Below are 25,575 nucleotides of genomic sequence, written 5' to 3'. Positions count from 1 at the left end.
GTCAAATATTACAAAAAATCCTCTTTACACAAGTCAAATTAAATGGCATTATTAAAAATAAATACACTGATCCATAAAACAACAAAAACAAATAAGTGCCTTCCATATGCCACTACTAAATGGCCCAGAGTTTTATTATCATTATTTTATATTATAACACTTTTATTTTGCAATAGTGACATATATGTAAAATTGCATATTGCTAATATAATGAGCAAATCAATATTTTCAATTCAGCAAAAAATAAATTAACATTTTATTAAGTTTTGGAAGTTTGGAAACAGAGCACAATACCTGGAACATCTAATGACATTTAGAAGGGCAAAAATGATTCCAATATTCCATCAAATCTCCAAAAGGCAGTGTATGTGTGTTCCTATAAAACTAGAACTTTAAATTGGTTCTCAACTGTAGAACTTTTGGTCAGATTTCTGTGAATTTGGTGACGTGAGTTCGTCATCCTGCATATGAACTTTGTACGATACAGAACCAAGTTCTTGAACTGAGACATTGGGATGTTTTTTGCAGAAGTGGTCTCGTATGGCTCTGAAAATAGCAGTGCCTGGTACAGCCAAACTAGGTATCCCAGCCAGGAAAAAGATTATTACATAGATCCAAGATGGATATGGCTTCTTCTCTAGGGTTGGGAAATTTTCCTATAAATGAGAACAGCATTATTTAATCAATTCCAAATGTAGTGGTTTGCATTTTGCAACTAGTTTTTGTAACGAGAATATAAGCTTATGTTGAACAATTGATAAACTCACCGATTCAGGGTCCCATGCACTGTAGAAGATTTCCTTGGTGACAACGGTGGAAAAGTAGAAGATGAAAATGGCTAACATGATGAGGGGACTAATGAATCTCCATGTGGCTTGCCAGAAGATGTTAGGCTTGTGTCCAATCATAAATATCAGATCTTCATTAAACCTATTCATAAACAGGAGATACTATCATTTATGGCTGATTTAAGTGAACTTTATCTAAACAATAAAGTCATAAAATCTGTGAAAACATCCGTGAATTTCTGATACATGATTACTGTTCAACTGTTCTATAAAACAATTTATCTTCATTAAAGGGGGGGGGGGGGGGGGGGGAATGCTGTTTCATGCTTACTGAGCTTTTTACACTGTTAAAAACTTGGATTCCCATCCTAAACATAGACAAAGTTTCAAAAACTAATGTTGGACGTTTGATGGAGTATTTCTGTGTCAAAAATACTCCTTCCGGTTTCTCACAAGTTTCGGAGAGTTTTTTTCGAGTATGGGTCGGCTTGACGTTAGTAGAGCGGAAGGTCCTTGTATGGGCCGTACGGGCTCTTCTCCCAGTAGGGTGCGCGCGCGCGTCACTAGACTGAGAGAGCAAATGCATGCCCATAAACACTGCTCTCAGGTGCAGATCCAGTCGATCCAGGTGCCGCACTCCACTTTATTCCTATGGGTGACTTCAACGCTTCAGCACAGCATTCCGGGAAGGCAGCGCTGCATTTGACCCGATTTGAACGCAGAAATGACGGGAAGCGGTACAACATCACTTCAGTCGCGTCGCAAAAGTGGATCTCCACTGTTCACTGCTGTCAGGACTTCACCAAATCATACCAAAGAAGTGTGTTTTTGACGGAGCGGTCCCAGCAATAAAGGTTCGGTCCTGCTTTGGAAGCAGCCGGTGAGTAAAACTGCTTCAAATGTCTATGCTGTTGGGTATCTTCGCGTGAGTAAACATCAGTAAACGACACGATCGCGAGCTTCGTCATTCAAATACGCTAACGGACTCTATTGTATTTCTCTGTATAACGTTACACTAGTCTGACGTGCAAAACCGTTTTGCTTGCTACTTTTAAGGTTTAGTCGCATACAATAGTCCATAAACCGAATCATGTCCTCATAAACTGCGAGTAAAGACACAAATGTTGACAGGACCCTAAATACAGTACATACCACAGAGAAGGACGTCCTGCTGTTGCTGTTTCTCCTGTTCAATTTATTTCAGCCTCCGAATGATTCTGGATCAGTATTAGCTGAGATCGATAGCCATGAGTTTCTCCACGCTTGAGGACGTCACCGCTTTGTGCGCTTGTCATTCTTTAGCTCCGCCCACACGATACACCTCCAGGCGCTCGTTTTTTTTCCGGAAAGACTCGGTACAGCCCATATTTCTTTTATAAATATAATAAAACTAAAGACTTTTCGGAGATATGAAGGATGCAATACTACTCTATAGGTACTCAAGATTGACATGAGATTGACTGAAACTGAGTGTTTCACCCCCCCCCCCCCCTTTAACTCATCTATGTTCTATAACCAGTTCCCATCATTTTGTTGTAAGAGTTAAAAAAAAAACATTTAACTGCACAAGTAGTAGGCTCTGACCTACCTATCTATCCCATAGACGTACACGACTCCGATCATCTCAGAAAAAGCAATGATGAGGAGAGGAATCGAGCCGGCAAAGCTGTCGAACAGGGCTAGCCAGTAGTTCCCCGAACCCTGCACAAATATAAGCCCGACCAGGCAGCAGACCACGCACGTCACCCCTGTCGTCAACAACAGAAGGAGAAATTTAGACTACTTCTAAAACAATAAGATCATCACTTGGATGGAGTTGTGTAAAATCTGCAATGCATTATTCACTCTTAAAAATAAAGATTCTTTATTGTCATTGATGGTCCCTTTGAAGGGATTGTTCACCAAAAAATGAAAATTCTGTCATTAATTACTCACGATCATGTTGTTCCAAACCCGTAAGACTTTCATTCATCTTCGAAACACAAATTAAGTGTTTTTAATGAACTCGGAGAGCTTTCTGTCCTTCCATTGACATAGGCAACTGACACTTTTTTAAGCCCCAGAAAGGTAAGAAAAGACATTATTAAAGGGGTGGTTGCATGCGATTTCACTTTTTTTAAACTTTAGTTAGTGTGTAATGTTGCTGCTTGAGCATAAACAGTATCTGCAAAGTTACAGCGCTGAAAGTTCATTGCAAACGGAGATATTGTCTTTTAAAATTATGGCAGTTTATTGCCTACAAAAACGGCTGGTTTGGACTACAACAAGCTTCTTCCTGCGTTGGTGACATCATAAACCTTTAGTAGTCTCTGCAGATATGACTTCTGCCCGTAATGGTAAGGGGTGTGGCGTTTCCGGACAACCTCTTCTTGGCACTTCAGCCAATAGAAATACATGAAACTATATTTGGCCATTTCCATTGTAAGACCATTGCGTTTTTCGGAGGGATGGGCTTTATAGAAACAGGAAGCAAACGAACCGTTCAAAGGACAGTGGAGACAGCGGGTGGAATAAAGGTAAAATATAAGACAAATACGGTGTTAAAAAAAGAAAAAATACATTACATGTCACACTGCACCCCATAAACACAACCAAGTCTAGAAAAAAAACACGGAACCACCCCTTTAAAATAATCCATGTGACTCCAGTGGTTTAACCTTAATTTCATGAAGTGACAAGCTTTGTTTGAGCAAAAAACAACCATAATTTACCACTTTATTTACAAAATATTAAGCTCCTAAGCATGCCACTTCATAAAATTGAAATTGAGACCACTGAAGTCACATGAATAAGTTCAATTATGTCTTTACTGCGTGAAAGTGGAAGTTGCGTAGACTGTCTATGGAGGGACAGAAAGCTCATTTCATCAAAAAGATCGTGACTAGCTAGTTGATTTCTTCAATGATGCATTTTAAGCAGTGAGTTCGTTGTTCGGAAAAGCACCCCATAGCAATGAAGATGAAGCGGAGCAAGTTGACAGAATAAACTTCTGCCAACTAGAAATCTCCGAACACATATTCCCTTCTTAAGAATGACTTCAGTGCCTTTTGACTCTATACACTTGCAATGTGATTGGCCTGACTAGAGTTTTTCAAGCTCACAAGCCAATGGAGAGATTTCTAGGAACACATCTTCAAACAGTAGAAAACTCTGAACACATCTTCCCTTCTTAAGAATGACTTCAGTGCCATTCTTTGTTCTTTTCTCAAAGAAAAGCCCAACTCCAAGTCTTCCAGAGTCGAAAGGCCGCTGTTCGCAGCTTCTGTGTTTACTAGTAGCACGTGGGACCTCCACAACTCCGCCGTCATTATGTTAACCCCACCCACGACTCTATACACGATGTGATTGGCTTGACTAGAGTTTGGTTTTTCAAGCTCACAAGCCAACAGAGAGTTGCTAGATGACCCTGCTAGGGTGTGTCTAGATTTCTAGGCTAGTTCTTTAGTGGTTCTCAACTCCAATCCTCATGACCCACCGCTCTGCACATTTTGTATGTCTCTCTTATCTGACACACTCAAGGCCAGTTCATAATGCTTTCTCCTAATGAGTTAATGATCTGAATTAGGTGCTTTAAAAAAGGAAACATACAAGGGAGCAGTGGGTCCCAAGGACTCAAGTTGAGAACCACTGCTTAAAATGTCCGTCACACTAAGAACATTTTTTTTTAAGATTCTATGGGGAACCTATAATGGTACCTCTGGAATTGCTGCCAACAAAAAACAACAACATTTGGAACCTTTTATTTTCAAGAGTGTTTAAAATCAGAGTCTACTTAAGATATACCTGAAATAACCTCTTTGGGCCAGCTTTTGGGAAAGACCTTCAGGTCCTGCAGGGGAACCAGAACACCCTCGATGTTGCCAAACATGGAGGACAGGCCGAGGCAGAAGAGCATGATGAAGAACAGGACGGACCAGAGCGGAGACAGTGGCATCTTAGTGATGGCCTCAGTGAACACAATGAAGGCCAAGCCTGTTCCTTCCACACCCTGTGAAAATGTGAAAACTGGTGGTTTATTTAAATTTTACAATTAAGTATTAAATATGTGGATTAATAATGCAATTAATTTATCATATTTTTGGCCATTAAAGTGCCCTTATTATGCCGTTTTTGTATATTTTCTTTCATGTTGTTATTGTCTCCCAAAAGAAAGAACATGTAAAAAAGACACTGTTTTCTGAACTGAAAAGGCAAATCCACTTTGCTTGCAACTCCAAAGGACTCGAATTGTATGGGAAAACTGACGCCATTTTAACTGTTCATCATATCACTGTACACTCTTAAAAATAAAGGTTAAATGGTTAAGGTTAAATGCTTCTTTGGGAGGGTGTATGAAGAGGTTCCATGAAGGTTCCATGAAGCACCTTTAATATACAAAGAAAATGATTCTTTAAAGAACCTTTTACAAAATATTTTTGGGGGAACCAAAAATGGGGTTTCAGATCCTTCCTAGCGCCTTTATATTAAGGGTGTAAACAAACGCTTCTATATCTGACACGCACTGTGAGTGGAGGACCAATCATAACAGAGTGGCCCCATCTGTCCAATAAGAGCAGAGCAGGCAAGTAGTAAAGGAGGGGTTCGGAGATAATTAATTATTTATTAAATGCTTCTCAGACACTGTGAGAAGAAGTGAAAGAAAGGGATGGAGTTAACAAGAACTAAATAATTGGAGAGATCGAGCATATGTCACCGGAGAGAAATCTGACATTTGACTGAAAGATCAAGTTATGCATTTTAATTTAAAATTGCGAGGTCAAAAAAAAAACAAAACAAAAAAACATGCATTGATGATTAGCTCACAATGAGATCAATAACATGCATTTAGAAAATAGATTTATTATCATAGATTTTCATGTTAACGTTAGACGTTTTAAGTTATAATGGTCCATATTGGTCTTGAAATTTGGAATAAAAAGTGGCATCACCTATCCATATACTTTACCTCACTGAGGAAGCTGTTTAGATCACAGGTCTTCAGGGCAAGGTTGCTGATGATGTCAGAGTTTGTAGTATTGAGGCTCTGAAAAACTTCTTGATAGTTGCTCTGATTGATGCTTCCCTCTGGCAGGTCAAATGTGTTCAGTAGAGTCAAGATGTTCCTGCATTACAGAGGTAAGATGAGTGCTTTATAATCGACTTTTAAATGCATTAAAACACTTTACAATAAGGTTTAAGATTTAAACAAAAGTTAATGCATTAGGTGACATAAAATATTAATCTTGGTATTAGTTAATTAACTAATATTTCACATTAAATATAAGATATTAGTTTGTCTGGCTTACGCCAAACCAAGCTCAATTTAAGACTGAACATTGGTCTGGGGAGTCTGCTCTGAATTTTCTGCTGCACAAGAGGCGTGATCAACGAGCATTATTCAAATGACTCTGTACGCAATTGGATAGTCCTTCAACCAATCAGACCACAAGAGGCGTGATCAACGAGCATTATTCAAATGACTCTGTACGCAATTGGATAGTCCTTCAACCAATCAGACCACAAGAGGCGTGATCAACAGGCAACGACCCATCGCTTCTCTATCTGTCATCGTGTTAAACCCACCAGTGTGGGTGTCAGGTGAATAAGCCAGTCTGTTATTAATTCCCGCAAAAGTGTAACTGAAGAAGCGGAAATTAATGTACAGGTTTCCAGAATGAGTTGCAGGGTGAAATCAAATCGCCGGCAGATCAGGCTGGGTTTACCCTGTCTAGATATTAGTAGTTTGCATGCATAAATAACATAAACCAAGCTTAACTAAAGACCAAAGTACACTTCAGCCGCTCGCGTTCCACGGACGGTGTTCATACAATAGCGCTTGTGCGAGTGACTTGAGCACTTAAAAACAAAGTCCACAGATATACACACGGCCAAAGGAGTATACTTAGAAAGGCTCGCGCTCTTAACTGTGGTTGAGATGGAGTGGAATGTGGAAAATGAAGTATACCCAGGCCGGGCCTTAATGCTTTAAAAGTGGGGTTTAGTTAATCAGTTAGTTTATATTAGGGGCATTACTACAGTTTGGCGGATTTTATGTCCCCATAAAACAACACTGCTATTTTACATTAAACGTTTATCAACTTTCATGACATTTTTAATAGTTTTCCATGCATATAAATACGTAGTGTTATTAATTATAAACGTGCCGAATATTAATTATAAATGTTAAATATGTGTTGGCTACCTGTCTAGTGATGTGTATTTATGCTGACATACAAAAATAAAATAAAAAAAACTTTATAATTTGTCAATATTTATTGAGTTGTATGTTTTGCTCTTCATAAATACGACGTAATTTCCGGTAAGGGAGCATAGTGAGCGTTGATGTTCCCTGGTTTTTGCGGTGCATTCTGGGATTCAGTGAGAAAACGTTCCAGAGCATTGGATGGATTTTGTGATTGAGATTGAGACCTGAGTACTGTGAATTCGGACTATTGTCACATACTGCTTTTTCCCCGCTTACTAGATTTCGGATGTAGCCATTGTTTATATTCACCGCTCTGTTGAAGAATGCATAAGTGCACAGATGTGTTATTGTTTCTTTACAAACTGACATTGCCAAGTTGCCAACTACTGGTCTGCCAACTACTGCACAATACAGAGTTTTTAATAATTTTGGTGGATCCGTGTGAACTGGGAACATTCTAAAATCTTTTAAAAAACGCAAAGGAAAAACTTTTCTGTCTTTTCCTCATTTTTAGAAAACTTATCTAATAGCATAAAAACATACCATGTCCACCATGCTCTGTCAATTTATACTGAACAAAAAAAAAATAGTTTATAATAGTTAAAATTGATTTATATATCTATTCAAATTCCTTCCTAAATGTTAATCTTTTGTTAGCATGTTGTTCTTTCCTAGATAGTAATAGGCTTCTTTAGCTTAAAACATCCACCCTTTTAAGGTCCACCCAGTTACATACAGTATTCCATTGCCATGCAACAGGATGGATACATTTCCTATACCACATGTGAAATATTTAGTCAGAATTATTAGCTTACACTTGAGCTTGAGGCATGAGTTTGACTAATGTGTTTTATGACAGACAGACATTTTCTCCCTCTAAAGATAACCTGCTCAGGCCAAAATCCCACCAAACTATAAGAATGGCCCATTAGTTATTTCATATTGACATGATAGTTCATTGGATTAACTATGATAACATAGTAAAAAACCCATTGCCAAGAGATACCAAAATAATCTTTTGATAAGATGCCCCTTAATGGGAACAACAAATGAGTCACTAAAGTGAGTGTCTTTACACTTATCTGTCTCTCTGGAATTTTCATGAATCACTTTTTACCTAAACAGAAGGTCAGATGATAACGTTATAACACTAAAAACACTTACCCATCTAAACAGTCATCAAATCGCTCCGTAGCTCTGAAACCAATGATGGTGTAGATGACAGTGGCTGCGTAGATCGAGGTAAAGGCGTTAATGATGGAGATGATTACTGCATCTTGCTCACAGTTATTGCTGATGGAAAGAGAGAGAATAATTATTAGATTGTAAATCACTGAGATGTTCGTGTTGTTTTCTGAACCTCTAGAGACAAATATGTTTATTTACAACACAATGAATGGCTTTATTTTACACAAACAAACAGGCTCAACAGCCTCAACACAGAGAAAAACACTAAAACAATGAACTTACTGCACAGAGTTATAGCTGGAGAAGGAGATGAGACCTCCAAAAGCTAGAGAAAAGGAATAAAACACTTGTGCGCCTGCATCCAACCATGTGGTGGGGTTCGCTAACTCATTTATCTGCACACAAGCCAACAATTTAGTTGTTTATGGTAGCACTTTAAATCTTTTTACATGTTATGAAAGTAAATCTCTTTTGAATTTGTTTGACTTTTGGCACTCACATCTGGAGTGAAGAGGAACTTAATGCCGTCAACGGATCCTTTCAGAGTCAGTCCTCTAATCAGGAAGATTGTAAGAACTAGGTACGGCAACGTGGACGTCACATAAACAGCCTTTGAGGAGAGTAGAGGAAATAAAATCTGATGATAAATGCTTTGGGTAGGGTACAGTGGGTTCAAACTTTACATTGAATGGCTCTCGATTTAGAGATAAACACTTTGGACATTTTGGAATTATAAAGCTTTTTATTGCAACAGTTGAAACAAAACCTTCTGATTAATTGTTCACAAGAGTTGTAAAGCTGTAAAACTTATTTTTACAAGCATGTGTCCTTACGATAAATCACAAAGATCTTTATTATTTATTTCAACATTCATTTATAACATTCTCATGATATAAAAAAGGTATGACCTCTGACAGTGGTATTGAATACTTTTTTTCTGTTTTTTTTTTTTTTAAAGTAAAGTTAAGTTTAAGTACAGTTTTTCAAGTCTTTTAAGTAAAAGAAAGAAAAATTATTACAATAAAAAGAAGAATTATTAATCACCTGGCCTGTTTTATTTAATTGTGCGGAGAAAAATCTGTGTGGTGAGGCTGCACTGGACAACGAAGAGTAGGCTAAAGCACAGACCGATGTTCAGTTCCACTTCAGAATCATAAGACTATTACTAAATTAGGAAATAATAAAGGGTTACTTCAGCGATTAGCACATGGCTTTGAATCAGAAACCCTGGAGTATATTTGAAATTATCCCCCCCTCATATCCCCCTGAGACAATAGATTTATGCATTGTATTTCTGGAAAAATTCCTCCGATGACACAAATATCCTCAATTTGCATCATCGGAGGAATTTTTGGCCAGAGGCTAAAGACTACAGCCATAAGAGGGAGCCATTTCCGCATGTTTTCAACTCGCACATGGGGGATGGGAGATCGCACTCACAGCACTCATCTCGCAGCTGCAGGCATTCATGTAAACGGTGCGGCTGGCCGAGCAAAGTAAGTGTTTCAACTTCTCAAATTAATTCCCATAAAAGTTAATCTTCCAAAGGCATGAACTGAAAACGCGTGCAGTCCTAGTGCAGTCGCATTTACCTCAGCTCTCATCACAAGAGCTCATTCAGCTCATCAGGAATGTATGTAATCTGACTCCTGCAGCGTTTGTGCTGACACTTCCTCAGCGGCTAAATCACATACTGAACAAACACATTCAGTTTTTAATTGTAGTGTCTGCTCTTTAACTGAACTGATTTTATGAAAGTGAACGCGGTGGTCATGGTGGGAAAGTGAAAGTGATCCAGTGTTTCAGTAGCGGTGACTTTGGGAGAGGTCTCGTAGGGCAGCGAAGCATTCTGGGAATTGTAGCCTTTCATCCCCATGAGACAAAAATACATTTTCTGTCTTTCCTCAGTCTAGAAAGCACCCAATTAAAAAATAAATTCACATTTCTACTACATTAATGACCCAGTTTAAATACAGATTCATCTTGCCAGCGCTGAAGTACCCCTTTAATCAGAAGATCACAAGTGTGACAGTTTGTCTAACAGACCGCATGTAACTGCCTTTATGACGAAGCTCATGGGCGTGGACACAGAGGAGCTTAACTGTCCTGTATGCAACATTTTAGCCTACTATCCATAAAAAAATATTGGAACAGCAAAATGTTTGGTCAGCAACAATTTTAACGTAGCCTAAGCATTGAACATGCAGCCAGTTAATGCTACTCTGTGTGTCCTCTCAGCTGCTAGTAGCCTACTATGAGACACATGTTGCACACTGCAGTAGGCTAAGCTAGATTGATATTAGGCATGGTAAAGCACGGTACTCGTGGTAAATCAAGAAAACAACATTTAAACAATAACAGTAAAGTTTTCAAAAACGTACTGCCGTTGTTGTGTAAATGACCAGCCAAAAGCATAAAAAGTTGTATGTTTTTAGTCAAAAAAGGTGTTTACAGAAATGCAGTTTGGGAGATGAAGCAGCGTTTGCGGAACTGAGGTGCTCTGAAAACTCTGTAAGCTTATTTTACATGTGATTTAATTATTTTCTTTTCATCATCTCACAAACCCCCTGCAGTATACAAACACCCAACTGTGAAACCCTGATTAGCAACATAACGTGCCATAATTCTGAATAACAGCGGAAATCTGATTCAGATTGTAAAATACTCTTGTTTTTCATCAGCGGTGTTATTTGAGAACAGCTCTACCTTTCCAGTGGTTTCGATTCCACGGATGCAGCAGACATACAGCACTCCCCAGGCTGAGATCAGACAGAGGATCATCCACCATTGCAAACCCCCGGTCTCATCTATGGCTGCAGAAGTGTTGAGAGTCTTACGATACCAGAAGTAATCCACAGGTGAGCTCCTCTCACACTCCGATACAAATCCTGCCAACAAAGAACAGTGGTTGAACCTCGAACAAGATATATCCATTCTACTTTTAGGTCCTCCTCAAGATGTTCACACACCTGTCCTGTTGGCATTGACAGGGCACTGGCTCCAAGGCAGAGGCTCCTGGAAGGAGTTGAAGAAGTACCACATGACCCAGGCTATGATGGTGTTATAGTACAGACTGACCAGAAAGGACACACACATAGACGCTATACCTGTGAAACATAAAATGATGTTACAGTAGCTCTTACACAGGCTACCAACCTAAGTAAGTTGCTTTACATAAGTATCTTTTTAGCTACTTTGACTGAGTATCAAGGATATTAGCAACCTTTTCTCTGTATTTGACTACATATACTGTTTTCTTTGTAAGGATTAATGAAATTACACATTTTCCATGCAGTTATTTTTTCTGCAGCAGTGTATTTCTGTTACAAAACAAGCACTGCCATGCCATCTACAGGGCGTTGATATACTATATCTTGTGCTTTGGCCCTTACCCAAACTTGTCAATAAGGCCACTTTACACGAATGTGTGAGCATTGACATGTAGTTGCTGAATCGCAGGGTATTTTATTTTATATTTTAGATGAGGACAGTCAAGTAGGCCAAAACCAACACATCTAGTGCAAGTAGGCTTTGTCTTTTTAGGCTTTAATTACAGTTATTTCATTTGTACATCATATTAAAGAGACTTTTGTGAAAAATATTGTTTATTTATGCCTTTTTTGAGCACTTGAGCTTAACTGAGACTACATTGTCTGTTGACGTTTAAGAGTCTTCGCAAATCAACTGTTTCTTATTATTCACTGACATGTCTCTTAGGCATTGAGGACTATATGAGTAAAATATGTAACATGTATGAGTAAAATACTTAAGTGTTGTTAAAATCAGATACTCTAAGACTTTTACTGAAGTTGTATTGAAACTGGTAATTTCTAACATGTAATAATTTTTATACTTTTCCGGATGCACTGTATCCATACTTTTACTTAAGTGTTTTTCAGATATTCTTTTTACTTCTGCAATATGCTTTTGATGTTTAAAAAATATTTTACTTGATCAAAAATATACTACTCAAGGAAAGTAATTTTGTGAAATATTATTAATTTAAAATAACTATTTACTAAATTAAAATGTAATTTGTTTCTGCTATTTTAAATTACTCCCGTCTTCAGTGTCACATGATCAATCAATAAATCAATCAATCTATACATTTGTTATTATATTTAATATGATATTTCATATTTGCTCACCAACTCCAAGCATGTAGGGGTTAATAGTTCTCCACACCCCCATGCTGCCTTTCCTTAGCCGCTGACCGATGGCAAACTCCAGATGAAGAAGAGGGACTCCCTCAAAAACCAGCAGGATTAAGAAGGGAATCATGAAGGCCCCTGAAAGAAAAGGTCATTATTTTCATCTAGAATGTCATTGATGCTAGTGGTTTTGTGTTTTCTGCTATTAATGTGTCACAATCTCAGACACTCTAAACCTTCACTATTTTCTCTCTAAAACAATATCCCTGAGCATCCCAGTCTCCCATGTGCCAGAAATAAAATAAAAAATAAAGAAGAGAATTTGTTGAAAGAGGGAGAGGAAGTTATTTTGATTAAAGATTACAAAGGCAATTAAAAAATCATTATTACGTGACACAAAAAAATTATTTCTTTCCATTAAGGCTTTTTTGATACTTAAAATGAGCAAAGTCATTTCCATAAAAGATGCCATTGTCAGCCAAGTTCACTGTAGTTGAGTTAATGGTTGGCTGTGATGCTGTGACCCTGTCTCACTTGAAGTGATCTAACCGTGCTGTTTAGTTAACCTTGAGTTAAGGTCTGTGATTTATTGCACTTACAGGAAACCTGTGAAAACTAATTTAACACTTTAAGAGCATACATTTGATAGTATCTCATAAAAGAAAATCCATTATAAATGTATACCAGAGGAATCATAGCCATCTCAAAGAACATAGCTACATAGTTAGTCACTAGCTATTGCACTACTGTGAAGCCATTATAAATAAATGCAGGATCCTCTTCAAACAGCATAAAATGCTTTCAGAATAATAATTATACAAGTTTTCTTCAATGCATTTTCAATGGGTGCTTTTACAGTTGTGGTAATATAGATTGTGAAATATAAATGTTAAACAAAGTCCAAGTTGATTATTCAAATCATTACCTCATCCATTATTATTATTATTATTATTATTATTATTATTATTATTATTATTATTATTATTATTATTATTTCTTCAATGTTCTATTATTAATATGTGTATGGATATATCCTTGTATATGTTATTATAATCTTTTAAGATGGCAATAATTCATTTTTAGCTATAGATTTGAAAAGGGGTAAAATAAATATGTGCATAAAATGATAGCATACAAACTTTTGGTTGAATCAACTCAATATATGTAGTTATGTTTTTGCATGTTTTTTTCTTTCTTATTTTGAGTTATCTGGACTTATTAAATTTAGTGATGAAAATTTCACTTTTGTTTTCTGAACTTAATTTCTAGTCATTAAAACTTCACTAGAACTGAATGAATGTATGTATGTGTATGTATATATATGTATATAATGTGTTGGACAAATTAGCTGTATATTAAATTAAGTTTACTGCAGTTAAAGAAATATAGTATAAGTGGAGTAAAACCTGCAGAAAATCTAAAGTAGTTGTATTAAAATGAAGTTAAAACAACAATTATACTTGTTTACTCATAACTTTCTGTGTATTTGAGGACAAGAAAACTTAAAATGTCTCATTTCCTGGACAATCTAATTATCTCTACTGATAATAAGTTGAAAAAACTGAATCACAAATGTATTTTACAGTGTACTGTTAATGAATAGGCATTTAAAAATGTAAAAACACATGGAAAGCAAAAAAAAAACTCCCTTAAAACTTTTAAAGATTTACTTTTTTCATTGTTGGTCCAACACATTTCACTTAACCCATTAACACTGGGTGCCTGCGAGAGCTGGAAATGTAAGGCGGATAGCAGGAAAATGTATGCAGTCCAAATACACTGTAAAAAAAAAATCAGGTCTCCAGTTAAAAATGTTCTAGTGACTGATCACATAAAAAAAAATTTAGTGGGCCAAATTGAATTTTTAAATTGCATCAATTCACAGAAATTCAATTTGGCCAACTGAAAAATGTAGATGCTGCTGGAAACTGTTAGAAATACTATGCAGCCAAGAAAAAAATATAGAAGCGCTGGATCGCATAAACCAGAGACGTCATAAGAAGCTAAAGTAACTACGACTGACTTCATCCAGGTTATGCGTGCAAACTCGCTTAAAAAGAGGTCAGTAATGTTGGGAATGGTCAGTGGAATCAGAAGAAGGGGACGTCATTGAACTCACATGACTCAACACCGCCAAAAAAAGATATGAACATTAAGCATGGAGAATGCATGCCCATAATGCCACTGAGAATGCAAAATGGTTAAGATCCATCCTATTTAAAACCCCTCAGAAATGCAAGCACTCACCTCCTCCATGACTCTGACACAAGTAGGGAAAGCGCCATACGTTGCCCAAACCCACACAGAAGCCCACACAGGTCAGCATATACTGGGCTTTGTTGTCCCACTTGGGTCTGTCTCCAGCCTCCTCCACCTCCAGCCGCTCCAGCGCATCATGGCTCAGGATCCGGTCCTCCAAACCTGGGTTAGGCAACTTCAGCTTCATGATCTCCTCGGCTCCCTGCAGGTTAGCAGTGGGTATCTCTTGGTGAATCTCTGCTGGTGAGGACTACAGGGAGCTGTGCAGAGATAGGGACTTTCTGAGGGGATGGGTATATGTAGTGAACTTTGGCATCATCCCACCAGCTCAGTGAGTCACAGTGTGTCTTGAAGATGGGGGAAATGTCCTGTCAGCTTAGAACTGCGGGAAAAGGGCTGTGCGGATGGCAATAGTTAATGTCTTATCAAAGATTGAAATCCTATGACCTGCACACACACGTCACTTCATACCCATTCTTGGGGTTAATAACTAAAGATAATGATCTTTATGACACAGAGATAAGTCTGTCCCCTTCAGAGTCAAAGATCCTTAACAGTCCCAACATTACACAAAGAGTAAGAGTCCCATATATTCAGCATGTTTTAAAAGCAGTCATTAAAAGCAGTTCAAACCAATTTGATAAAGGGTGATGTTTTTGTGGTTATTTCCTGTGATTCATGGACCATGAGAAAACCATTGTGTTAGTGCTGGGACTGCAGTTTGTGTTTATCAGCAACCTTCAAATCACATTTTTCTTACTCGGGTATAAAAACTAAGTAGGGATGACAATTGTTTGTGGTGAGTTTGATAGACAAATGTTATACTGATGAAACGTTTACTTTATACTGATTTCATCAAGGTCTTAATGATACAGGCCATGATAATAGGGTCCATATGCACTGTGTTAATATGAAGGAATTTCCTGTAAGGTTCCCCATATTTTGAAAAAGAGATTGTATTTTGCTGGTTTATATATATAACAAATGTCTTAATAAACTTCATATACTTAACTGATCATGTTGTTCTTTGGCAGTCTACAGATAAACAATAATTTATGGATTTATATTGTTATCTGGAAGTTTCGACATCGTTGCTGTATGAATAGGATCAGTCGAATCAACATGATCAGATTTTATCTTTTTTACAATTCCAGAGAATAGTGACAGCCAAACCTGAAAGATGTTCTGCAAGGGCAATAGTGCTATTCTTAGAGGCATTTATCAAATATTTGCTAAAGACATTGTTTGAGTAAAGATTAAGCATGATAAAAAATGCAAATAATCAATTATCTGCTGTAGATAGGTTACCAATTAGATATGAGGTGATAAAGATTGTGAAGATTATGAAAAACACAGCATCTCCAATTGTTGGTGTGTTTTCATGTTTTATAGGACTTTAGACATAATGATTTTTATACTGTACAAGCAGGCTGTATCCCTTAACCATAAACCCACCTATCACAGAAATATTTGTAATATTTTATGTGTATCTTATGAAATTAAATGAGATGCACATATAATATTACAAATATTTCTGTGTATTTCATTTGAATGATGTAGTCACGTTCAAATATTTACATAATTGCAGTATGTGTGAAACGTATGGTTTTACTTTACTTTTTACTGATCAGCTTCAGTCTTTATTTTTGTTGTTGTTGGATAAGATAAGGGAAATTACGATATTTGCGGGTTGTTTTATTATTCTGTCAATAACACAGTTTTCTGTTTCTTCTGTTCGTTTACACTGCCACCTAGCGTTCGTTGCAGGCAGCATCACAATAACCACTGGAAACTGGCGAACAGGTTGTCAGGTCGGTCAGTCAGTTTAAATGTAGGCTAGCTATTTGATTGTTGTTCAGGCCACATGTGTAAACGTCACTCCTAAATAGGGAAATTGGTGTGCCATACTATGAAGGTAAATTGATGCCATATAGAATTGCAAGCGTAGGGTAAGATTTGTGAAAGTGTACATAAGATTGCAAGCGTAAATTAAATTTGCATGCACAAGATAAGTTTTGCAAAGGTGTAAATTGCCTTTCAAGTGTAAGAAAAAAATATTTGCAGCATTTTACTGTTTTCATAAGTGTAATTCATGTTTTGTGAAACTGCAGCTTCATGTTAACGCAAAATAAATATGATCTGTATTCTTCTGACTTCCATTTTTCTGCGCTTACCCTTTTGACACGTTTATTTCGCCAAAATACGGCCAAAAGCATTGCACGCCTGTGAACATCGATTTGCAAGCGGAAAAAACAGAGTCAGGAACTGCGAAATAGATTGAGTGTGTAAAACCAACCTTTGTGTAAAAAAAATAAACTGTTGCAACTGTCTAAATGACTTGTTGTGTGCGTAGGGCAAAAAGGCTCCCGAAATAAACCGATTTGCACAGTTCCGTCTTTCTTTTAGCTGCGCTTACAGTTTTGGCACGATTCTGTCACTGACTGAGGTTATCAAGCACGAGGAGGAAGGCGGGTTCACCTTCTTCTGGAGCCAATCAAATGAGCTGCTCGATTTACTCTTATCTGATTGGTTCAACCAAGTTGGTTCAAACCTCCGACGCCAGAACACATCTTTATCTTCATTTTACTTTTAATGCACAAATACATATAAACAAACAAACAAACAAATAAATAAATAACGATTGCTAAATAAGCTGTGCATTTTAGACGTATGTTTTCATCCTGAATTTCGAGCTGGTGTAGTCATTGGTTTGGAATTGTATATATATATATATATATATATATATATATATATATATATATATATATATATATATATATATATATATATATATATATATATATATATACACCACTGAGCTGATGTTAAACTTCACAATCAAAACATTTCTTTCCCATTCTTTAATAGCCATGTAACAATACCATTCTGAATATTTTTTTCAGACCACATTTCATGGTATTTAACAATCAATTATATATTTTGAAGCATCGTTCTGGTCACTGTCAATATTGATTCTGATTAGTGATCGTGTAGTTGTGTAGACAGGTCAAGCTATTATATAGTTAGCATGAAAAAGGAAATATTTTCTCTTTGTCCAGATTTGACTGTAGGATAATACAAAACTGATACTTCAAATCAATATAAAACTCAACTTTGACAAAGAGTAGCCTTTTATAATTATTCATATATATATAAAACAAGGAATACACAGCCATACAGTAGGGATATACCGCCATCTAGAGGTTAAACGATGGCATTACAGATGATAAATGGTGCATAATTTAGAGGTACCCTTAAAATACATGTTAAAGGAAAACATATTTTTGTTATTATGAACTAATTTTAGCAAAATACTACTACTACTACTAATAATAATAATAATAGTTTTGGAATCGCCTCTGATCAGTAGTCAGGTGATATTATGCATGCAGTGCAAATACTAGGTCTACTTTTAGCAGCATCAAGATTACAAACTTATATCTGGCAGGATGATGATGATGACGATGATGATGATGATGATGATACATGCACTGAATTCACATAAATTTTCTTTCTCAACACACCAGCTCAGAATTCAGGATTGAAACATATAAGTCTTAAACCTAATGGTGCACAGATTGTTAAGCAATTGTGCTTTATTTATTTATTTATTTATTTATTTATTATTTATTTATTTGTTTGTTTGTTTATTTATATGTATTTGTGCATTAAAAGTAAAATGAAGATAAAGATGTGTTCTGGCGTCTGAGGTTTGAACCAACTTGGTTGAACCAATCAGATAAGAGTAAATCGAGCAGCTCATTTGATTGGCTCCAGAAGAAGGTGGACCCGCCTTCCTCCTCGTGCTTGATAAACTCAGTCAGTGACAGAATCGTGCCAAAACTGTAAGCGCAGCTAAAAGAAAGACGGAACTGTGCGAATCGGTTTATTTCGGGAGCCTTTTTTGCCCTACACACACAACAAGTCATTTAGACAGTTGCAACAGTTTATTTTTTTTACACAAAGGTTGGTTTTACACACTCAATCTATTTCGCAGTTCCTGACTCTGTTTTTTCCGCTTGCAAATCGATGTTCACAGGCGTGCAATGCTTTTGGCCGTATTTTGGCGAAATAAACGTGTCAAAAGGGTAAGCGCAGAAAAATGGAAGTCAGAAGAATACAGATCATATTTATTTTGCGTTAACATGAAGCTGCAGTTTCACAATACATGAATTACACTTATGAAAACAGTAAAATGCTGCAAATATTTTTTTCTTACACTTGAAAGGCAATTTACACCTTTGCAAAACTTATCTTGTGCATGCAAATTTAATTTACGCTTGCAATCTTATGTACACTTTCACAAATCTTACCCTACGCTTGCAATTACTAGCTACACATCACGAGCAAGAAGCACGACTGGAGCAGCTGGGAAACAACAATTAACATGTATGGAAAGAAATGAGCAGTCGGTGCCTGTTAGCATCGTCGTGGAAGTGGAATAACAAGGTTTGGGTTACGACAAGAATAATATAGATTCGACTTATATCATTTTTTTTCTACCCCAGATGTATGTGTGGTGGAATGTGTTTACACAATCAGGTAGCAGTTCAATCTCAAAAATTTTGCTCAGAAATTTTGAGCGGCAGTGCCAGATATGGCACTGGAAACCAAAAAAAAGGGGCTGTGGTGTGAGGTAGGGTTGGGGTGTGTGAGGACTGGGTGCTTAAATTGAGTTAGTAAATGTTTGTGTTATTTTGAAATAAAAAACAATTGGTCTACAAAGTGTGCCATAAACAGCACATTTCGATGTTATTAGATCAGATAGAGTAGGCCTACAAAAATTTGATTAGACAAGAATTACAATTCTCTTCCAAGCAGGTGGATTTTGGTAGCCTGCCGTGGTAGTGGTCACACTCAATTCTAGTCAGATTTGAATTTCAATTTGAGTCTGAAACAAGCCTGCAGTCTCCCTCTCATTTACTGAAGCTTTCGCGCCTCGATCGCCCCCCGGTGACCGGTCCCAGTATAGCCGCCCCTCTGTGTTTTCTAATGGACGCGAGGCAAACTAAATAATTAAATTACACTTCAAAAATGTTTCCCCAAAGTTAGTTTATGTCACTGAAGGCAGTTATCATCACGATGATTTCATTTCAGGTGTTCGTTTTAAAAATAAGTTTACTTTGAGTTAGTTATTTGATGCTATAAAAACGGGGGTGTGACGTCATGATTGACAGCTGAGACTGACGGCTGCACTGAGTGAAGTTGTCACTGAGGCACTAACGGACTTTTTTCGAAATTTTTGGGAGCAGATTAGAGCTTTAGCTTTATTTTCTACATTTCCATAACTGTTTATTTCACACCAACATAATTAATTGTTCTGCATCTGTGAGAGTGTGGGCGGGCTTTGATATCGCGGCTGTACTTCCTGCTCTACTTCCTGCGCTCTACTGCGCAACTCCGGTCCCGAAATCGCTACTGCGCAGACTCGGTCCCAAGATGTCCGCGCCGTGCAAGGCCGCCTGAAAGCTTCAAATCTGCCAAGCGGAAACCGATGATGTCGAGTCGTCCATATTTTTTTACGGTCTATGGTCTGAAACTGCTCCATTGGGTTGTGATAACGGGGCGTGTTTCAACCGAACAAGGAAAGACGGTTGAATTGGACAGACCTACAACCAGTCAGAGCAACGAAGCGACGCACTGTCAAATGTTAACACAAATTCAACTGCACTGTGTTGCCAAGTCTGCGTTTTCCCCCCTGCGGGTTGTTTTCTATGTCTGCGGGTTGAAGCGACTATTATGTGATATACAGACGCATGAGTGTGAATTTTAGCAGGCAACCTTGCCAAAATAACACACATTTTACCCCCCAAACACCATTTTTCCCCCGGAGAACCCCCCCGAGAAGCTATTGTTTAGGGCTAGTAGTTAGCAGGTTTTGTTGTAAAAGCTTGGCAACCCTGTCTGCACGCGCGCTGGTATCAGGCTGATGACGGTGTTGTAAAAAAATAAAAATAATTTAATGATACACAGAGTACTTACCCAACATGATCATCATTTCTGAGTGAAATTGTGAAGGTGAATGCAAATACAAACAAGCTCTCCATTTAAGATTAGAAAAATAGGCTTGTTTGAGATGAGTAAAATCTGCGCTAATCAGCGCGAGATTCATGCCGGTTAGAAATGTCCAAGCGCGGTCCGCCTTGCTCTGACGTCATGCTGACGTATGTCAAAAATCTCTAGCGATGGCAAGGCGGATGTGTCGGATTCTGCAGTCGAGCGCAGTTGCTCTCCATCGACTGCACGGAGCAAAAGCAAGATGGGAAACAACTTGCTGACGACACAGCTTAATGCTTATTGGTTTAAACAACCATGATACAAGGTTGTTTTTTAAAATATTTGATTTTAATTAATTCTGATATCATGTTTTTATGTGTATAAATTATGTGTGAATATTCTCAAACTCTCGGACAGTGCGATCTTTCTGTGGGTTAAGCGATTGTTGTCATATTAATAAAAATATATAAAAACGTGTGTAATTAAAGTAAAAATGCTTGATAAACAGGCCTTTCGAAAGGAAATAAATAACAAAAACTTTGGGTGTCTTGTTCATAATATTTATTTTCATATAAAAGCAACAGAACTTAAATGACATCCAGTTTATCAGCAACAGAGCGCACGAGTGAATCCCGCGATATCCGCAACTGATCTCGCAGGTGTCTGATCCACCTCGAGAAGAGTGATCTGTCCGGCTTGCCTGCACTTTTTTCACTCCTCCCCTCACTGCAGCCGCCTAGTCTCGCCTTTATTTCAGGCGAGGCAAGGTGCATCTCAAACAAGCCTAATATAATCCAAGCCCCTTTGATGACGTGCATGATTACGTTACTGTTGATCATCTGTCCGTCATCGTCTAAAGCCCGCCCTGATGATTTCATTGGTCCGGACAGTTTCTGTTTGGGGATAATTACTCCTCTATGGAGCAAGGCCAGACCGAACTGCCGACCTAAAAAAATTGTGGGCGGGGCTAAGTTCGGCTGGCATCCAGGCTAGGATTTGGGACGTTTTTGCAGAAGACCGCGAGTAAAATATTACAGATATAAATACCAAATTACTAATTATGCGAATCAACCACTGTCTGCAATGTGTAATGCATACTTAATGTATACTTGTAATATGAAGAGATTTTTGAAAGCGTATTCTCCGCTTTCCAGATAGCACACAGACTGAAGGACGCTAGTAGGGAGCGAGCAGGAAAACATGGAGCGTATATTCCTGAAATCTTGCGCGGAGGAAAAACAGAACACTTTTTTATCGGGGATGGAGGGAGGCACCTTAGCAGCTGATGAGGGCAGAGTGGCAGTGGCTCTAGCCACCGGGCCACTCACCTGTACACGGCCCTGATCAAGAGGAAAGAAGACATGTTGAAAGCATTACATCCTTTTCTGGACGCTTTTCAGACGCTTTTCTAAAACACTAAACAAACATAGCCTAGTTAATGTTAAGCTACTATCATCAGTGCTAATATGCTTTCATCTAATGAAGGTTAGATGTTTAGACAACATTTCAGATAAAACAAACAGAATTCATCACAATATTTTTTGTTGAATATGTTGCAGTTCCTCGTGAAATCATTGGCTAAAATAGAGGTATTTTCTGGAGAAAAAAATAAAATATTGTGAGCTTGATTGTAGCCTATGTGCACAAGCATACTGTATACAAATCTTTGCTATATTGCCAAAGGATTGGGGATGTTTGCCTTTAAATGCACACGAACTTGAAGGACGGCCCATTATTATTCCATAGGGTTTAATATGGAGCTATAACAGCTTCAACTTCTCTGTGAAGGCTTTCTACAAGGTTTAGGAGTGTGTAGGGATGAGTATCGTTAAGATTTTAACGGTATTACTACTCTTACCGATACTGCTTATCGGCACTTTTTGTGATTTTTTATATATATATATATATATATATATATATATATATATATATATATATATATATATATATATATATATATATATATATATATATATATTAGGGCTGTCAAACAAATTATTTTTTTAATCGCGATTAATCGCATGATTGTCATGAGTTGACTCGCGATTAATCACAATTTAATCACAGATTTTTATTTGTTGTAAATGTATCTTAAATTAAGTTTGAATTAAGTTTTTAATACTCTAATCAACATGGGTATATGGAAAAATATGCATGCTTTATGCAAATGTATGTTTATTATTAGTGAAACCATAAAATACTTATTCAGTAATATTCAATAAAACAGCATGAAGACTAGATATGTATCAAAGGTCACAGATGTTTATCAAAGAATATGTCTCTAAAATGTCTTAAAAATGTCTCTCAAGCCTAGCTTAAAAATTCAGAATAGGCAGGGATTTCTCTCATTTTAAGAATATAAATAAAGGTAGGATTACTGGCAGTTTAGTTCAGAACAGGGCACAGTTCGTATGAAAAATGTAATGTGAAAGCTGTCATGCGGACCTGTGAGCACACCAGTACCACACCATACCCCGAGGGGGGTCCATATTCCACGAGTATGAATATAGTGCGGCCCCTTTAAAAGACGCGCGCTCTCTTTTGAACTGCCGGTATTTTGCGTGTGCGCGCCAAACTATGCCTCAATTCACGTGAACAGTGTGAAGAAAACGGACTCGGAAGCTTTTTTGTTCAGAAGAGTAACGAACCTGTACATTCGTTTTAGCCGATTGTAATGCATTTAGTTCAATATAACACGTACTGTAAGTGGTGATGTGTCAATGATTTACCTCAGACATGAGCGAGAGTGAGCTTCCGTGTATTCACGCATCGCGCTCGGACTGCAGAGAATGTGCTCAATGTAAACAGACTTTTCTTTCGACCTGGTGTCTATGGTTAAACAGGAAATATTGTAGCTTATAGGCAATAACTGCACTTGGTTTAGAATATTAATGATAACCATTTTCTTTCCCTATTAATGTTTGCTGCTGGATCCTTTACGTCTATGGCTTATCCCCGCCATTCTCCAACTACGGATCAAACAGAAAATGCGTTAGTGCCGTTAAAATGAATTTGCGTTAACGCGTTATTAACGCTTTGACAGCCCTAATATATATATATATATATATATATATATATATATATATATATATATATATATATATATATATATATATATATATATATATATATATATATATATATATATATACACACACACACACACATGATTATATTAAGTTTTTCTCTCTAATTTTTAATTATTTTCAAGCCAGAACACTAGGCTGCTATGTCAGGCAATGTAAACTGGCCAAACATACCCATAAATCTTTACTTTCTGATGACGTTGCCAACCAAGTGGTCACATGTCTTGGCAATCTCTATGGAGTTGCAGCTATAACAGCTTCAACTTCTCTGTGAAGGCTTTCTACAAGGTTTAGGAGTGTGTTTATGGGAATTTAGAAGTGCATTTGTGAAGTCAGGCATGGATGTTGGATGAGACGGCCTGGCTCGCAAGGCCTGAGGTCACTGCTCTTAATTCATCCCAAAGGTGTTCTATTAGGTTGAGGTCAGGATTATGTGTAGGCCAGTCAAGTCTCTCCACACAAAACTTGCTCATCCTTGTCTTTATGGTCCTTGCTTTGTTGAGAGTTCTTTTTATTGGAATTAAGGACCAAGCTTCCCCCCCCCTCGACTAAACTTTACACTGGGCACAGTGCAGTCAGGCAAGTACCGTTCTCCTGGCAAACCCAAGTGTGATTGGTCACTCCAGAGAACACGTCTCCACTGCTCTAGAGTCCAGTGGAGGCGTGCTTTACGCCACTGCATCTGATGCTTTGCAATGCACTTGGTGATGTAAGGCTTGGATGCAGCTGCTCAGCCTATTGACTGCAGAAAGTTTGCGACTTCTGTACACTGTGCGTCTCATGCCCTTGACCCCATTCTGTGATTTTACATGGCCTACCACTTCATGGCTGAGTTGCTGTTGTTTCCTATTGCTTCAAATTTGTTATAATACCACTAACCGTGGAATTTTTAGTAGTGAGGAAATTTTCACGAATGGACTTATTGCACTGGTGGCAACCTGTCATGGTACCATGCTTGAATTCATTCTTTCACAAATGTTTGTAGAAGCGTCTGCATGCCTAGGTGTTTGATTTTGTACACCTGTGACCATGGAAGTGACTGGAACACCTGAATTGAATGGTTTGGAAGGGTGTCCCAACTTTTTGGCAATATATTGTGTATGTGTATATATATATATATATATATATATATATATATATATATATATATATATATATATATAGGCCTATTAATTAAATAAAGTGCAACTTAAAGGATAGTTCACCAAAAACATTCTCACAATTCTTTCTTCTGTTAAACACAAAATACGATATTTTGAAGAATGTCAGTAACAAGACAGTCAGCACCACTGACTTTCATAATATGAAAAATAAAATAAAAATACTATTGTAGTCAATAGGGCCCACCAAGTTATGTACCAACATTCTTCAAAATATATTTACACAGGTTATAAATACACAGGTTTGGAACAACTTGAGGGAGAATAAATGATGACATAATGAGAAATTAAACCTACTTTTCTTTTACCCTCACTTAAATATGTTGTACTATTATTTTACCAGTATGGTATACATTCCATATAGAGTTTACAAAATGCTTGGCAGTAGGTTCAATTCGCCAGCAGGCTACAGTATTTTATATTTTCTTTTCATTGTAAATAACATGCAAATCAGTTCACACTTAAGTATGTACTTCAAAGTATATTATTTCCATTATATGTTGGCTACTCTTTTTAAATGTATGCTGAGTAGCCCTACTGCGTTTTCACAAGGTATTTAACAATAAATGGACGATTTTAAAGATAGCTTTGCGCCGTATGTGTTGTGATATAAACTCCACCTCTAGGTGTCGCCAAAACACCGACTCTTTCACTCTTACCTTCGCTGTTGTGACTGGAGGGAGTCCCCCTGTCCCGCTCACGTACTGCATCGCTGTAGACATCAGACAGGCTGTAGATGTCCCGTCCCGTCCCATCTGCAGC

General features: G+C 37.5%; 1 protein-coding gene across 3 annotated transcripts; it reads right to left on the bottom strand.

Annotated features, from left to right (window-relative positions):
• Positions 1–211: 211 nt before the first annotated feature.
• On the bottom strand, positions 212–25,556 carry slc6a19b (solute carrier family 6 member 19b). 3 transcript variants are annotated; one of them, XM_067449050.1, is made up of 13 exons: positions 25,473–25,556; positions 14,559–14,830; positions 12,309–12,449; positions 11,130–11,267; positions 10,867–11,048; positions 8,660–8,770; positions 8,443–8,555; positions 8,137–8,265; positions 5,734–5,890; positions 4,572–4,776; positions 2,377–2,536; positions 768–930; positions 212–656 (listed from the first exon to the last, which is right to left on the bottom strand). In XM_067449050.1, exons 2-13 carry the CDS (start codon positions 14,755–14,757, stop codon positions 405–407), a joined length of 1,950 nt encoding a protein of 649 aa, XP_067305151.1. In that variant the 5' UTR covers positions 14,758–14,830; positions 25,473–25,556; the 3' UTR covers positions 212–404. The 3 variants fall into 3 exon arrangements, with proteins under 3 accessions (XP_067305151.1, XP_067305150.1, XP_067305153.1); XM_067449049.1 differs by lacking the exon at positions 25,473–25,556 and adding an exon at positions 20,553–20,706 and having other exon boundaries at positions 14,559–14,966; XM_067449052.1 differs by lacking the exon at positions 25,473–25,556 and adding an exon at positions 20,553–20,706.
• Between the last annotated feature and the right edge of the window lie 19 nt (positions 25,557–25,575).

The sequence above is a fragment of the Pseudorasbora parva genome, chromosome 7, assembly GCF_024679245.1.
Source record: "Pseudorasbora parva isolate DD20220531a chromosome 7, ASM2467924v1, whole genome shotgun sequence".
Classification (NCBI taxonomy): domain Eukaryota; kingdom Metazoa; phylum Chordata; class Actinopteri; order Cypriniformes; family Gobionidae; genus Pseudorasbora; species Pseudorasbora parva.
Note: the sequence above shows the minus strand (reverse complement) of the source record. Positions and strands in the feature narration are given on the sequence as shown.